The sequence below is a fragment of the Triticum dicoccoides genome, chromosome 3A, assembly GCF_002162155.2.
Source record: "Triticum dicoccoides isolate Atlit2015 ecotype Zavitan chromosome 3A, WEW_v2.0, whole genome shotgun sequence".
In the NCBI taxonomy this organism is placed as follows: Eukaryota; Viridiplantae; Streptophyta; class Magnoliopsida; order Poales; family Poaceae; genus Triticum; species Triticum dicoccoides.
In genome coordinates this window covers 670,925,849-670,941,187 of record NC_041384.1, presented here as the reverse complement: position 1 = coordinate 670,941,187, position 15,339 = coordinate 670,925,849, and the positions used below count along the sequence as shown (strand labels likewise).

The window sequence follows — 15,339 nt, the reverse complement described above, 5'->3', positions numbered from 1 at the left end:
AATTTAAAAAAAAAATAGAAAGCAAAACATATATTCTAAAAATAATTTCAATTGTGTATTTGAAAAATGTTAAACATGTATGAACTATGTTCCGGATGCACCATGCGAGTGGCAAGGCTAAGCTACGTCTCACAGTAAGTGAGACATAGCTACGCTATGCTATCTACTTACTAGTGGTTGGGGCCCGCCAATGGCGGGCCTCCTGAGCCGTTCCTATGCGGCCCTATCTTGACTCAGCACATTTTTCTGTCTTGTTTGATCCTTAATCTCAACTCATGTAACCTTTCTTTACATGTCTAAGAGAAACACCGATCCTGCTAATCGATGGGACAAAGCTTATCAGGTTGCTACAAGTTTACAACCAATTGGTCATTATTGTATGATTGGGTGCACACATCATTTGGTTGGAACACTTCCCCAAGAAAATTCAAGAGTAAGGTTAGACCTTATCTAGTCAAGAATAAAATGACATCAATATCAACATATTCACTTTGCACCTCAAGGCAATGGGAGAGGTTAACGCAGATCATAATGAAAAGATGTATGAGCAGGACGAAGACACTTGTTTTATAGTCTTGACATATATGAGGATATACCATAAGTTACATGTAAAAAGTAGCAATGGGCTTATAATATAGTTTCTAGAATAATCTTCAATGAGAAATAAACTTGGTAGGGTAAACAATGAATTTATGATCTTTAAGCTTTAGCCGACACATCAGTCTTTACAACCTTAAAATATACTGATCTAAAATATTCATAGCTTGAAAGAGCAAGTAGATTTCCTACAAAAAAATAAATAGAAAATAGTTAGGCGTGGTGACTGGTGAGTGGACAGACACATTAGTGTGGTCAAAAGGAACAACAACATTTTAACATGCCTACAAAAAACAGAAAATACGGGAGGACACTGTAAAATCATGCATAGAAGAAATCACCTCAGACACTTCTCCCTTTTTAGGAGAACTGTATCAAACACCTGAGTTGTACAAACCAAAAATACGAAATTAGCAACTCTCGGTACTTCCTTCACATTCAGTTATATGAGTTCCATCATTTACAACCTGCAATATTTAACTCTTGCTAGTCCTTAGAGCTAGAAGTACACATATTAGATTGGGAAGATCACATTCAGTTAGTCCAAATTAATCAATGAACTACTCAACTAAGTTTGCTTGTATAAACAATAATATGCACCCATCAATGATCTGGCTATGCAAACAACTATAATTTATAATTTTCTAGGATCCTCGGGTCTGAGTATACCTTCACTAAACTGCTGCTCAGGTTGGTCACCTCGGATCACATCAGTGCCTACAGCACTTTCAATAACAGACTTGCTAAAACTTCTTACTACTGGCACGCTTTCCTGCAAAGTAGGTTCGATCAAAGAGCATCAAGGGAGAGTGAGTACCTAAAAATTCTGAAGATCTAGAACGTAACCTCCTGCAGGCGGCACGCCGGACGAAAGGGGGCAAGGCTGCTGGATCAAAATCTCGACGTCCTCTGTCATCCTCTGGTCAGACTACTCAACTTATTTTCATAGACCTGAATTAAATTTTAGAAAAATGAAATTTCATGATTACATAGATGAGATGGTCTAGAAGTAGGGCACTGGAAGAAAGGGGAAGGAAAATATCAGGAAGAAGAGAGGAGGGTGTGTACCTGCGTCAACAACACAGTCAAGTATACGGAGAAAAGGTCCGCCGTGCACTTGCCTCAACACGACAATTAATCGAAAGAACTATCCTCTGCACCTGTAGCGCTCAGTCCTGTAGATAGTCTAGTATTTAAAACAACTCCATTCTAACTGCAAGAATACACATTGTCGCTAGTGAGCAGAACCATGGCTCCACATCCATACTGATCTTATTGACATTTAAATATAAACATGGATAGTTAGAACCACACAAAGTACCTGCAGTAGTTCAGGATGCATATCGAGCACTTAAGTACCAATCTGGTCAGCGATTACAGTGGCACACATTGATGATGCTCAGTGTTGGTGGTTCAGTTCTAGCATATGCACAGAGAAATGAAATCACCTTATAGCATCTAACATGTATTCGTTGTGGTACTGTATCCTCTTATCATCTTGAAGACATATTTCAACCTATCATGCCTGCCATATATAAGTAGTTAATTATCACTGACAATTTATTTAAGGGCAAAAATCTTATCGGCAGAGAACTATACAATCTTCAGCGACTTACCATTCTTAGTAATGAACACAGGCGGATTTCCATACTTCTTCTTAACATGTTTCACCAGACTGAACATTCCCTAGGGAACAAACTATGTGCAGCAAACTCAATGCTGCCTGAAAGTAGACAAATATTTGTGTATTATCAATTGAACATGTGATTAAATAAGATAGCAAACAAAAGTTTAGAGAAAACCTGAAGCTGCAAGTATATCGTTTTTCCTATTCTCTTTCCATGCCTGTAAGCTGCATAGCACATGGAGAAATCAGTAATATTGACACTGGATTATGGGGATTATCATATGTTTTTTCATCATGACTGACGGAGATGAGATGACTGCAGCATCCGTTGAAGCATCATTCATGACAAGTTTTCTGACGTGCATCCCGTCGTTCCTAGCATATAATGTTGTGTAGTGGTTTATGCCTATCAACAAAAGTTAGATCAAATTGAGTGTGTTTGCATACAGATTCTGAATATGCAGAAAGGGTGTTACATACTATCCAAGATTTTGCTGTCCAGCTTAATCTTATACTGGTGGCAATAAAAAGAAAAGCATCAAAGGATTAGTACCAGAAGTAAGTTCCTATGTTTATCATATCTACTTTTACAAAGTTAGGATGCCTATTCCTTATATGAACTGATACTTGAACTTTGTATCTGACACTGAGTACATAAGAGCTCAATTTCAGCAATGTACATTCAGTAATGTGTATAAATGTCATGCAAATACAATTGTATTCAGTAATGCTATGAAAATGTCAATTTTTTTTGCATGGAAAATGTAAGCAGAACACCTTCTACTTCTAATCTTTGTATGGAAGTGCATGATAAAATCAACAACACCTACAAGTCAAACTGGGCGTGCCTTATCCATATGCTGCACCAAGCTCTGCATCTCCAACCTCAACTACAAGACAATGTCTCCAAGGTAAAAAGGACCATCCTACTTCTATAAGTTTGCCCACGAAAATAATATATTTTGTACAGTTTAGCGCAAGGAGAGAGGAGCAGGGAAATACCAGTGGCGGCAGCGGTGGTGGCGCGATCTTGGCGGAGTATACCCCGGCGGCGGCGGGAGTCGACGCAAGTGGAGTCGATCTGCGGTGGAGGAGGGAATCTAAGGGACGACGACGGTGTCCGCTTCAAACTGGAACCTATAGGCGCATGGCACAATGAAAAGCAACCAATCAATATCACTGGATGGCTGGATGTAACACAGGACGAAGGGTGGATTCTGGGTCTAGTTATATGTCTTAAATTAAATCAACAATGCCGCCATCTACTCAGTTTGCCTAGTTCACAAATTCTATTTTGGTGAATGGCTCCCCCGCGTGAAGCTTGAGGGCAACATCACCAACAACCTGCACACAAAGGCAGAGCAAAATTCAGTACGAGAGGAAATGGTAAATGGTCACACAAGTCAGCCAGCTTTAATTCTTTTGCGTCGAAGATTTCAATGATAATACACACAGTTAATGATGATGGTGGTGACTTCCTTTATTAAGAATGAAATGATAATGCACATGACACGCCTATCTAAGCAGGGGTTGAATGAGGTGTCCTTCAGTTCAAAGTAATTCTAGGATATCGAAAAAGGAAGCAACAATCCACAAGGAAAATCATGAATTTATGCGCAAAGAGAAAGAGGAGGTTGCTAAGTGGCTAATATCAATAAAGAATAAACCATTTTGTTTAAGCATATATGTTCTTGTTTACTGATGCTTTTAGTCATGAGAAAAAAAGTTCTTCCAACAGAATACTGCCTTTTCATACCAGGCCTGTGGCCAGGAAAGCTGATCATCCAAATTGGCACTGTGATGTTTAAACAGTGTGCTCATGAAGCCAATGAGGTAGCTCATAAATCATATGATTCTAGTGCTAGTTTTGTTTGGAAAGATGATCCACCAGACGTATTATATGTCATGTGGGGCACGTCTTACAGATGTGGGCCGCGCGGCCAGGAGCAGCCGACGGCCGCATCAGGCAAGGCGCAGGCTGGACAGGAGTCCTGATCCGGGCACATTAGTTCCTAGACTAGTTTATTTCGTATAGGTTTCTAGTTTGTTATTAGCCCATGGGGCCTTTATATATCAGATAGTTAGCACCCTTTAGGGATAAGCAATAAAGTTATTTCCTTCTATCTTCCCCTCCCGCATCATAGAGCAGCCAGGCAAAAACCCTAGCGCTCCTATCCACCGCGACTACGAACTACGTAGTCGAGGTCCTGCTGTCTTGGGCACCGAGGCCCTTGACAACTTGGTATCAGGTTCCAGGCGATCCTCCTCCTCGTCCACGCTCCATCCGCCGGCCGCTTTCCCCCCTGTATCCGCGCCCAGCTCCCCGACATCGCCACAATCCGCTGCCGCCTCGGTCACTTCCGGCATGGCAGAACCGACCACCGCGGATCTGGCTAAGATGATCGAGGCCTTGACGGCCACGGTGATGTCCCTGCAGTCGTCCGTCACCGCACTCCAGAAGGACAAGTCCTCCTCTTCGTCCAGCGCGGCCGCCGCCCATGATGGGCAGCACCACAATGATCGGCCGCCCAGGTTCCAGAAGATGGACTTCCCCAAGTTCGACGGCAAGTCTGATCCGCTCGCCTTCATCAACAGATGCGAGTCCTTCTTCCATCAACAACGGATCGCCGAGGAGGAGAAGGTGTGGATGGCGTCCTACAATCTCGAGGGTCCTGCCCAACTATGGTATATGCAGGTCCAGCGCGACGAGGGCACACCTCCGTGGCGCCGCTTCTCCGAGCTGCTCAATCTCCGCTTCGGGCCACCGCTGCGCGCTAACCCGCTGGGCGAACTAATGGCATGCAAACGCACGACGTCCGTCGTCGACTTCCAGGAGCGGTTTGAGGCACTCCTTCCCCGGGCAGGCACCTTATCCGAGACACAGAAAGTGCAGATCTTCACCGCGGGACTCCAGCCACCCCTCAGCCTCGACGTGGAGATCCATAACCCACAGTCCCTCGCCGTCGCCATGAGCCTCGCCCGCAAATTGGAGCTGCGCGACCAGTGCGCGCTTTCCGCCGCGCCACCGGTGCGTTGTCCACAGAAGGGCATCCTGCCGACACCGGGACCACGCCTCGCGCCCCCCGCTCCGGCCCCACCAGCCGCACCTCAGCAGGGCCACAATCTGCCGGACGGACGCCCAATCAAGCGTCTCTCCCAGACAGAGATGGAGGAACGCCGTCGCCTGGGCCTTTGCTTCAACTGTAACGAGAAGTTTGGCAGGGGCCACAACCGCGTGTGCCAGCGCATCTTTCTCCTCGACTTAGCGCCGGACGACGACGACGACGACGCGGCCTCCGCCACTGATGATGCATCGCGGGCCGACCCTCAAATCTCGCTCCACGCGATCGCCGGCGTGCGCACGAGTGAAACCATGCAGATGCAGATTACTCTCGGAGGTGTCTCCCTCCTCGCCCTGATCGATTCAGGCTCCACCCACAACTTCATCGCCGAAGAGGCGGCCGCTCGTGCTACGTTACCGCCCCCCACCACAGAGAAGATGCGCGTCACGGTGGCCAACGGCGAGCGCGTTCCGTGCCAGGGCGCGTACCGCGTCGTGCCCTTCCGCATCGGCCACGAGGAGTTCGCGGAGGATTTCCTCGCCTTGCCGCTCGCGGGCTACGACATCGTCCTGGGCACGCAGTGGCTGGCGTCGCTCGGACCGATCCTGTGGGATTTCCGAGCCCTCTCCATGACATTCTGGAGGCGGGGCCATCGGGTGTGCTGGCACGGCATTGCAGGACCGGACGGGCCAGCCCTAAAATCATGCAGCGGCCGCGACTTCCTGGACGCCATCATCACCGAGTTCGACGGCATCTTCGCCGACCCCTCCGGCGTGCCACCGCCCCGCAGCCGCGATCACGGCATCACCCTGCTACCTGGTTCCGCCCCGGTGGCCGTCCGTCCGTATCGATACCCGGCCGCGCACAAGGACGAGCTGGAGCGTCAGTGCGCCGCCATGCTCGCCCAAGGTATCATCCGTGCGAGTTGTTCCGCCTTCTCGTCCCCGGTACTGCTGGTCCGCAAGGCCGACGGGTCCTGGCGCTTCTGCATCGATTATCGCGCCCTGAACGCCATTACTGTCAAGAATGCGTTCCCGATTCTGGTGGTGGACGAACTCCTCGACGAGCTACGGCACGCTCGTTTCTTCACCAAGCTCGATTTACGTTCCGGCTACCACCAGGTGCGGATGCGTGCGGAGGACATCCCGAAGACAGCTTTCCGTACTCATGACGGCCTCTACGAGTTTCTGGTGATGCCGTTCGGACTCTGCAACGCGCCGGCCACGTTCCAGGCCCTCATGAATGATCTGCTGCGGCCATACCTGCGCCGTTTTGTTCTCGTCTTCTTTGACGACATCCTCATTTTCAGCGAGACATGGGCTGACCATCTCCGACATGTGCGCACCGTCTTCATGGTCCTGCACCAACACCGGCTCTTCGTCAAGCGCTCCAAATGCGCGTTCGCCGTTGAATCAATCGCATACCTGGGTCACACCATCTCCGCTGCAGGCGTGGCCATGGATCCGGAAAAGGTGCAGGCGGTGGGTGACTGGCCGCAACCACGCTCGGCGCGCGCGGTTCGGGGCTTTCTCGGCCTTGCGGGGTACTACCGCAAGTTTGTCAAGGACTTTGGCGTGGTTGCCGCGCCCCTGACGGCCCTCCTTCGCAAGGATGGTTTCTCTTGGTCGCCGGAGGCGGCAGCAGCTTTTACCACCCTCAAGACGGCAATCACCACGGCTCCCGTCCTCGCGTTACCGGATTTTACACGGCCGTTCATCGTCGAGTGTGACGCATCGACGTACGGTTTCGGGGCCGTCCTTCTTCAGGACCACCACCCGGTGGCTTTCTTTAGCCGGCCAGCCGCGCCACGTCACCGTTCCCTGGCAGCGTATGAACGGGAACTCATCGGCCTGGTGCTCGCGATTCGCCATTGGAGGCCGTACCTATGGGGGCGTCAGTTTGTGGTAAAAACGGATCATTACAGCCTCAAATTTCTGCTTGACCAGCGTTTGGCCACCATCCCGCAGCATCATTGGGTTGGCAAACTCCTGGGATTCGACTTTACGGTGGAGTACAAGGCAGGTAGTACCAACACGGTGGCGGATGCACTTTCCCGCCGTGACACGGAGGAGACGACGATCATGGCGGTCTCAGGGCCTCGTTTCGACTTCATCAATCGCCTCCGGCAAGCGACGTCTACTGATCCGGCGCTCGTCGCACTGCGGGAGGATATCACGGCAGGTGCGCGGCAACAGCCTTGGGCGCTCTCCGACGGCCTCGTTACTTTCAACGGCCGTCTCTACATTCCACCGTCATCCCCGCTACTCCAGGAGATTCTCAGTGCCGTGCACGATGATGGGCATGAAGGCGTCCTGCGCACATTGCATCGTCTCCGCCGCGATTTCCACGCACCTAACCTTCGCAAGACGGTGCAGGAGTACATCCGCACTTGCGGTACTTGCCAGCGGTACAAGTCCGAGCACTTGCACCCCGCTGGGCTGCTACTGCCGCTGCCGGTACCCACGGGCGTGTGGACTGACATCGGCATCGACTTCGTGGAAGCGCTTCCTCGAGTAGGCGGGAAGTCTGTCATCCTCACCGTGGTGGATCGCTTCAGCAAGTATTGCCATTTTGTGGCGTTAGCCCACCCATACACGGTAGAGTCAGTGGCACAGGTGTTCTTCGCTGAGGTTGTTCGTCTCCATGGCGTGCCGCAGTCCATGGTCTCTGACCGCGACCCCGTCTTCACCTCCGCTTTTTGGCGAGAGCTCATGCGCCTCACGGGGACAAAGCTGCACATGACGTCAGCATTTCACCCGCAGTCGGATGGTCAAACGGAGGCTGCTAACAAGATCATTGTGATGTATTTACGGTGTCTTACCGGGGATCGTCCCAAGCAGTGGCTCCGGTGGCTTCCCTGGGCTGAGTACATATACAACACCGCCTACCAGACAGCAACCCAAGAGACTCCGTTCAAGCTTGTGTATGGCCGTGACCCTCCCACTATTCGCTCTTACGAGCCCGGCGACACACGGGTGGCTGCAGTGGCCAGGAGCATGGCTGAGCGTGACGAACTTATCGAGGACGTCCGCTATCGTCTACAACAGGCACAGGCGGTCTATAAGTCCTACTACGACAGACGTCATCGGGACATTCGGCATGAGGTGGGCGATTGGGTTTGGCTTCGCCTTCGACAGCGCGCCGCGTCCTCTCTCAACTTGCCAACCAGGGGCAAGCTCAAGCCACGATTCTATGGGCCGTACCGCATTTCAGAAGTGATCAACGACGTGGCATACCGTCTTGAGCTTCCGGCACGCTCGCGCCTCCATGACGTGTTCCACGTGGGCCTCCTCAAGAAGTTCTTCGGCATTCCTCCAACTACACCGCCGGGATTGCCTTCGATCCACAACGGGGCGGCTGTTCCAGAACCAGAGCGCGTGACTCGTGCGCGCCTAGCACGCGGCGTTCGCCAGCTACTCGTCCACTGGAAGGGTGAAGCAGTTTCGTCAGCTACATGGGAGGATCTTGACAGTTTCGTCGAGCGCTACCCCGCTTTTCAGCTCGAGGACGAGCTGCTCGTCGAGGGGGGGAGAGATGTCATGTGGGGCACGTCTTACAGATGTGGGCCGCGCGGCCAGGAGCAGCCGACGGCCGCATCAGGCAAGGCGCAGGCTGGACAGGAGTCCTGATCCGGGCACATTAGTTCCTAGACTAGTTTATTTCGTATAGGTTTCTAGTTTGTTATTAGCCCATGGGGCCTTTATATATCAGATAGTTAGCACCCTTTAGGGATAAGCAATAAAGTTATTTCCTTCTATCTTCCCCTCCCGCATCATAGAGCAGCCAGGCAAAAACCCTAGCGCTCCTATCCACCGCGACTACGAACTACGTAGTCGAGGTCCTGCTGTCTTGGGCACCGAGGCCCTTGACATTATAGAGGCTAATGTAATTGATGCTACCTAATGATATTAAAACGTCACAGTTGGCTCAAAAATAAATAAATAAATGTGGCGCTTCTGAATCTAGAAGTTCTTTTAACACAAATAGTATAATGTCACTATAGGAGTTGTCAAGATATAACTACTAGCGACAACTACATGATTGGTAAATGAGAACCAACTCTGTGTATTGCAAAGAAACAAGTGCAAACCAACTCTGTGATTCCTGCAACATGTGGTGTTATAATAACATTTGGGAATTTCAGAATTGGATCCTCTGGATCGAATGGCTCTGTCCAAGCAACATCAATGCCTAAACCACCTAAATGACCTGACTCAAGGTGATTAAACACAGCCGTATAGTCCAGTAGGCGCCCTCTGGCAATATTGATGAGATATGATCCCTACAAGAACATGGCAGTTATTGAGAATGGGAGTTCTGCTGTCAGGTGCATACTTCACAGTTTTCCAAAAATCAAAAACAGATCCTATATGTAGATTGCAAAATAATATATGCACTCTGTAAGTTTTTGTCATGAAATATGTCCATTTATGTGTGTGCAAGGAGAGAAATACTAAAATATCAACTCTATGCCATGAACCTTAGTTCATGATGGATAATACCGCCAGCCCGGTACGGCTAGGTTGATAGTGGAGGACAGGCTCGAAGATAACGCTGATTATTTCTTGTTTCATTAATATATTCTAAGAGGATCTTCTTTACGTAGAGCCAAACAATAAAAAACAGGATATCTTATTTCTGCTGGCGTAAGGGCCAGGTTACAAGATATCTTCCTAATTTAAATAGTTAAAACATCCCATAATTTGTGCCGATTGGGGTCGGTTATGCCTGTCACATGTGTTTCTGCAGCAAGTTTTTTTTCCGATACCGGTTTTCTTTTTTGGAATGGGCCGGAAGAACCGAATTGCGATAAATCTCGGAAATCTCAGAATTATTCCGTCTGAACGTATTCAAACAAATTCTTGATTTTTTTTGCGTCACAATATGTAATTTTAACCTGGCACACACACATACTCTCACGGATTCCACTGGTCACCTCGCACATGCCTTTTTTCCGTGTGGGGTGTGGGTTTTAACCCTCGCTGCTGCACTATTTTGCTATGCACCATTTACAGCTGAAGAAGCTGCAAACATTGATGGGACAATAGGGGAATCCCCAAGACCTCCAAGGGTGTAAGTTATGGACCTCACCACCACACGAGGCAGTGAGTTGTGATAACATATGCATACAGAGCCTATTTGACAGTCTTAGCATTTGAATTCATTTTTTTTTTCAAAAAAGTCGAACAGTTACACTGTTTCTTGGGGGTCAGCGAAAGTTCTGTTCGGTTACCACTCGGAAAAAACCTTGATCTGCAGTGGTGCACACACACGACGCTTTTTTTTTGCGGGGAACACATGAGGCTATATGTATGCATTTCTTTATAGACTTTACCAAAAGAGCTGTACATACAGTATCATTCCACGAACGTCTATGAATGTTCTTGATATCTTTTCCTTTTGAAAACTTGGAGCAGCACGCTTGTTCTTTGAAACAAGAACATATGCTCCTGGGATCACTTTGGCATTTTCTGATGGTTATTCCAATGAATACACCAGCACAATCTGATCCTCCAAGACTATTCTAAGATTAATGTTTTCTCATATACAAATTTTCTTCTTACAGGATGAATCAAGAATGATGGCTTATTTATTCCGTAAAATAAATAAATCTCAGAAGAAGATTTAAGAAATGAGAAGATGTAAATCTCCTACGATGCAGACAAGTATATTGGAGAAAAATACATGTACCTTTTTCAAAGCTGACAGGAACTTGTGATCCACAATCCCAACCTATAAATATTTATAGCTTAGTAACCGCCTAACTGAAGTCAAATAGAGATATTACTGGCAGAATTTTTATTAAATAAATGAACAAAGAGAAGAATTAACTGATTCATTGTTTAACGTCATGCAAGTTATAACTATGTCAGCTTCTCGAACGAGTTCGTACATATCTTCTGGACCACCTTTCTTGTCAACCAGCCCATCAAGATCTGCAATAGCAATATTTTGAGAGAGGAAGATAACACAACATCTAATAAGGGAATGATACTGCAACTACTGCAGCTTACCACAAGACACTGTATTTGATGACCAGTTTCTTTTTGTAGCAAGAATTTTCACTCCAAATGGTCTTAGTCTCTTGGCAATTTCCATGCCAATGGCTCCGAACCCCAGGATAAGTATCTAGCATAGTAAATACAAGTTTCTACTCAAATGGGATTTTTCTTGCGGAAAGTAGATAAAAGTAACAGTATCTAGCACAGTAAATACAAGTTTCTACTCAAATGGGATTTTTCTTGTGGAAAGTAGATAAAAGTACCTTATACACGAAAAGCATACTGTTTTCCCGAATATTGCTTCTCCAACTGGAGGCCCAAGTCCTTCTGAATGACAGCAGTATCCATTTCCTTCTGCAAATTATGGCCAAAGTCCAAAACATGAATATTCCATTACAACTGACTGAAGTAACTTATATTTATTAAACTAAAAAAACTTATCTTCCAAATGATGGAAGCTACAAAGGTAGCTTATTTAACTAAAAACTGAGTGAATATTCGGTACAAATATATGCAACATGATGAACCATGGCTTGAAATCAGTGTCCGATTGCCTAAATTGTTGGATATTGTACTAAGTAGGATCCACGTGAAACAGAAACCATGTTTAATAGGCTCATCATGTATTTTTTTTCCCAAATTTCTGCAGCTTGCAGGCCCTTTTATCAAATCCAGCGGCTGCCGCATCAGCAGCTCAAACTGGAACCTACAGGCGCATGGCACAATGAAAAGCAACCAATCAATATCACTGGATGGCTGGATGCAACACAGGACGAAGGGTGGATGGCAGGGAGGGAGGGAGCAACGCGATACCTCGAGCAGGAAGGGGTTGGGGCCGGGGAGGGGGGAGGTCGAGAGAGCGCGCGAAGCGCGCAGAGCTGAGCAGCCTCTCGCCGTAGCAGGAGAGGTCCATGCCGCCGCCCTGGATGATGAGCAGGAAGACGAGCAGCGAGGGCCCGGACTCGAAGAGCTCGCCGCCGCACTCCTCTTCCTCACCTTGGACAGCGGCCGCGATGTCGACCTGAGTCTGGCAAATCGACAGATCAGACGAAAGTGGTCCCACCGTACTCGGCAGCGGCGTCGCGGCCCTCCTTCCGCTGCCGTACTCGGGGAAGAAAGGGAGGGGTGAGGAAGCTGGTGTTCGGGCCGGTGCTGGCACTACAGCGAGGAGCCGGTGGTGGAGGCGGCGGAGCTCGGGGCGGGGATAGAGGCGGCGTACTGTGGTGCCGGGCGGCGGAGGAGCTGGGGCAGTGGCGGCGGCAGCCTAGGGAAGGGAGGAAAGAGGAGGTTGCGTGTACAAAGAGAGAAAGAAAAGAAGGCACCGACGTCCTGCGCTTTTTTACGTTTTTTTTCTCTCACTAGCACAGTAAAATTGACGAGGTGGAATGCGCGAGGAGGTGCCCTTTGATGCGCACCTTATTGTTTTTTAGGGCAAAGCATAGCTTTATTACTTAACGGTGGTCAGGCATATCGCCTGAGACACATTCAGCCACTTGAGCTGGAACATTCGACTGAAAGTCTACATAATGGTTTGCAGGGTACATTCTGCCAACATTGGCTAGTTCATGTGCAACTGAATTTGCACTACGTCTACACACCCCTAGAACATATTTGGAAAACCACAACTTCAGCTGAAACTTTGTATTCTCAATAACGGCTGCATACGGTGAGGAGTCAGCTTTCCAGAGATCCAAGGCTTCTACCAAAAGTTGTGAGTCTGTTTCAAAGACCGGCTGAACTACGCCGAGATCTGCCGCTAGTGCAACTGCATTGGACATGGCAATAACCTCCGCCCCGAATGCACCTTATTGTTTTGGATTCTATCAAAGTTGGCTACCGTGGGGTTTATCTTATTCGGCTCTGCTAGTTAGATGTACAGCACTAGATAGCCCATGCAGAAGTGCAGCACGTGAGATGTACCCTTGCCTCCCTAGTGGCGCTCCGTGAATAGGCCGGCCAACACTATAACTTCTTCCAGCAGTTTTGGGAAGTTTCTATCCCAGGACGTATAAAAATCATCCTCTGGGGGCGAGCCGGCGATACAACCGGCACTGGGGACGGTTTTGCGCTTAGTCGTCGGCCACAGCTCGCCTCCAGGCGTCGAAATTGATCCACTTTGCAACCCCATTTCGGCGAATAAAGGGCCCATATGGGTGAGAATAGGCCCATATTCGGCGTGGTTCGCCGTGTCTCGGCGTTCAATTATCAACACAATTTTTTCTTACCACATATTTCATCACAGAAAAATCAAATACTTCAACAAAATAGTACAACAACAAATAGTTCAACAAATAAAAACTCGTATTTCATCACACGGCGTCCCCCTTGAGTCTCCATAGATGCTCAATCAGATCTTTTTGCAGTTGATGATGCACCTGTGGGTCTCGGATCTCCTGACGCATACTGAGATAGGCAATCCAAGTTGCCGGTAGCTGGTGATCAACTTCGGCTAGAGGACCCTGCCTGTAGTATGGTTCAGTGTCAAACACCGGGTCTTCTTGCTCGCTCTTGATGATCATATTGTGCAAGATGACACAGCAAGTCATAATCTTCCACATTTGATCTTTGGACCACGTCTGAGCGGGGTACCGGACAACAGCAAATCGAGATTGGAGCACACCAAATGCCCGCTCGACACCCTTCCTGCACGCCTCCTGAATCTTCGCAAACCAGGCGTTCTTGCCTCCTGGCACAGGGTTTGAGATGGTCTTCACAAATGTCGACCATCTCGGATAGATGCCATCAGCTAGATAGTACCCCTTGTTGTAGTGCCGCCCATTGATCTCGAAGTTCACCGAAGGAGAATGACCTTCAACAAGCTTGGCAAAGACAGGAGAGCACTGCAGCATGTTGATGTCATTGTGAGTTCCTGGCATACCAAAGAAGGAGTGCCAAATCCAGAGGTCTTGTGTGGCCACCGCCTCAAGCACCACACTGCAACCGCCTTTGGCGCCTTTGTACATCCCCTGCCAAGCAAATGGGCAGTTTTTCCATTTCCAATGCATGCAGTCGATGCTTCCAAGCATCCCAGGAAATCCTCTTTGCTGCATTCTGTGCTAGGATCCGAGCAGTGTCTTCCACATTGGGTGTTCTCAAGTATTATGGTCTAAACACTGCCACCACTGCCCGATAGAACTTGTAGAAACACTCTATGCTGATGGACTCGGCCATGCGCCCATAGTCGTCGAGTGAATCACCGGGAGCTCCGTATGCAAGCATCCTCATCGCCGTCGTGCACTTCTGGATGGAGGTGAATCCAAGGGCGCCGGTTCAATCCATCTTGCACTTGAAGTAGTTGTCGAACTCCCGGATGGAATTCACAATCCTGAGGAAGAGCTTTCGGCTCATCCGATAACAGCGCCGAAATGTTTTCCCACCGTGAAGTGGAGCATCGGCGAAGTAGTCGGAGTAGAGCATGCAGTAGCCTTTGAGACGATGCCGGTTCTTGGCTTTCACCCGCCCCGGCGCCGAGCCACCTCGCCGTGGCTTTTCATTGCTCGCCAGCAGCTGGGCGAGGGCGGCGAGCACCATGAGATGCTCTTCTTCCTGGACGTCGGCCTCGGCTTCCTCCTCCAGCAACGCGGCGAGCGCTTCCTCGTCATCCGAGTCCATCGCCGAGGCAGGCAAATTGCCGAACACCTTGCGCCCGGTGGGCGTGTCCCCGCCGCTAAACTGCCCCTCCGCGGCCGAAAACGGCGGCCGAAAACACCCAGCTGCTGTTGGAGGGGCTGCCGCAGCGAAGCTCTACTATTTTTCCGGCGTGGAATGGCTATCTAGTGGTGAAAGGCGACGGGCGACGCCGAGATATAGCTACTGGCGGCCAAGAGCGCGGGGGGTGGGAGGCGAGTCGGGAAAGAAAACCTTGACTTTTCCCCTGACGGCGTGGGCCAACCGCGCTTTTCCCTTGCGCCGGAGCCCCCAACTGCCCCCCAGTACGCTGGGTTCGGCCTGTGACCGCCGGGCGGAAAAAAGGCCCAAGCCAGCGTTTTTCGACGTCCTGGGAGCGCGACTGGGCCGTTTTTTCGGCGCCGGCGTGGCAAAAACGCCTGGG

At 49.3% G+C, this 15,339-nt stretch overlaps 2 protein-coding genes and 1 long non-coding RNA gene across 4 annotated transcripts in view; all 3 read right to left on the bottom strand.

The window, feature by feature from the left end:
- Positions 1 to 276: 276 nt before the first annotated feature.
- LOC119270098 lies at positions 277 to 1,891 on the bottom strand. Of its 2 annotated transcripts, XR_005133919.1 has the most exons (4): positions 1,666 to 1,891; positions 1,267 to 1,548; positions 939 to 979; positions 277 to 785 (listed from the first exon to the last, which is right to left on the bottom strand). It is a non-coding gene; the product is annotated as an uncharacterized LOC119270098 (long non-coding RNA). The 2 variants fall into 2 exon arrangements; XR_005133920.1 differs by lacking the exon at positions 939 to 979.
- A 47-nt stretch (positions 1,892 to 1,938) lies between these two features.
- LOC119272829 lies at positions 1,939 to 3,558 on the bottom strand. The gene is made up of 6 exons (XM_037554205.1): positions 3,539 to 3,558; positions 3,227 to 3,459; positions 2,528 to 2,630; positions 2,400 to 2,449; positions 2,214 to 2,320; positions 1,939 to 2,122 (listed from the first exon to the last, which is right to left on the bottom strand). The coding sequence occupies exons 1-5, from the start codon at positions 3,556 to 3,558 to the stop codon at positions 2,265 to 2,267; spliced, it is 462 nt and encodes a 153-aa protein (XP_037410102.1). The 3' UTR covers positions 1,939 to 2,122; positions 2,214 to 2,264.
- LOC119272828 (phenyllactate dehydrogenase-like) overlaps positions 3,464 to 15,339 on the bottom strand; it is a 23,228-nt gene continuing 11,352 nt past the window's right edge. The window contains exons 3-9 of the mRNA XM_037554204.1: positions 12,102 to 12,315; positions 11,572 to 11,642; positions 11,301 to 11,415; positions 11,119 to 11,222; positions 10,978 to 11,019; positions 9,496 to 9,568; positions 3,464 to 3,568 (exon numbers count right to left, since the gene is read on the bottom strand). Coding sequence (XP_037410101.1) covers positions 3,558 to 3,568; positions 9,496 to 9,568; positions 10,978 to 11,019; positions 11,119 to 11,222; positions 11,301 to 11,415; positions 11,572 to 11,642; positions 12,102 to 12,315 — 630 coding nt within the window. The 3' untranslated portion in view covers positions 3,464 to 3,557. The remainder of the gene's footprint in view (positions 3,569 to 9,495; positions 9,569 to 10,977; positions 11,020 to 11,118; positions 11,223 to 11,300; positions 11,416 to 11,571; positions 11,643 to 12,101; positions 12,316 to 15,339) is intronic.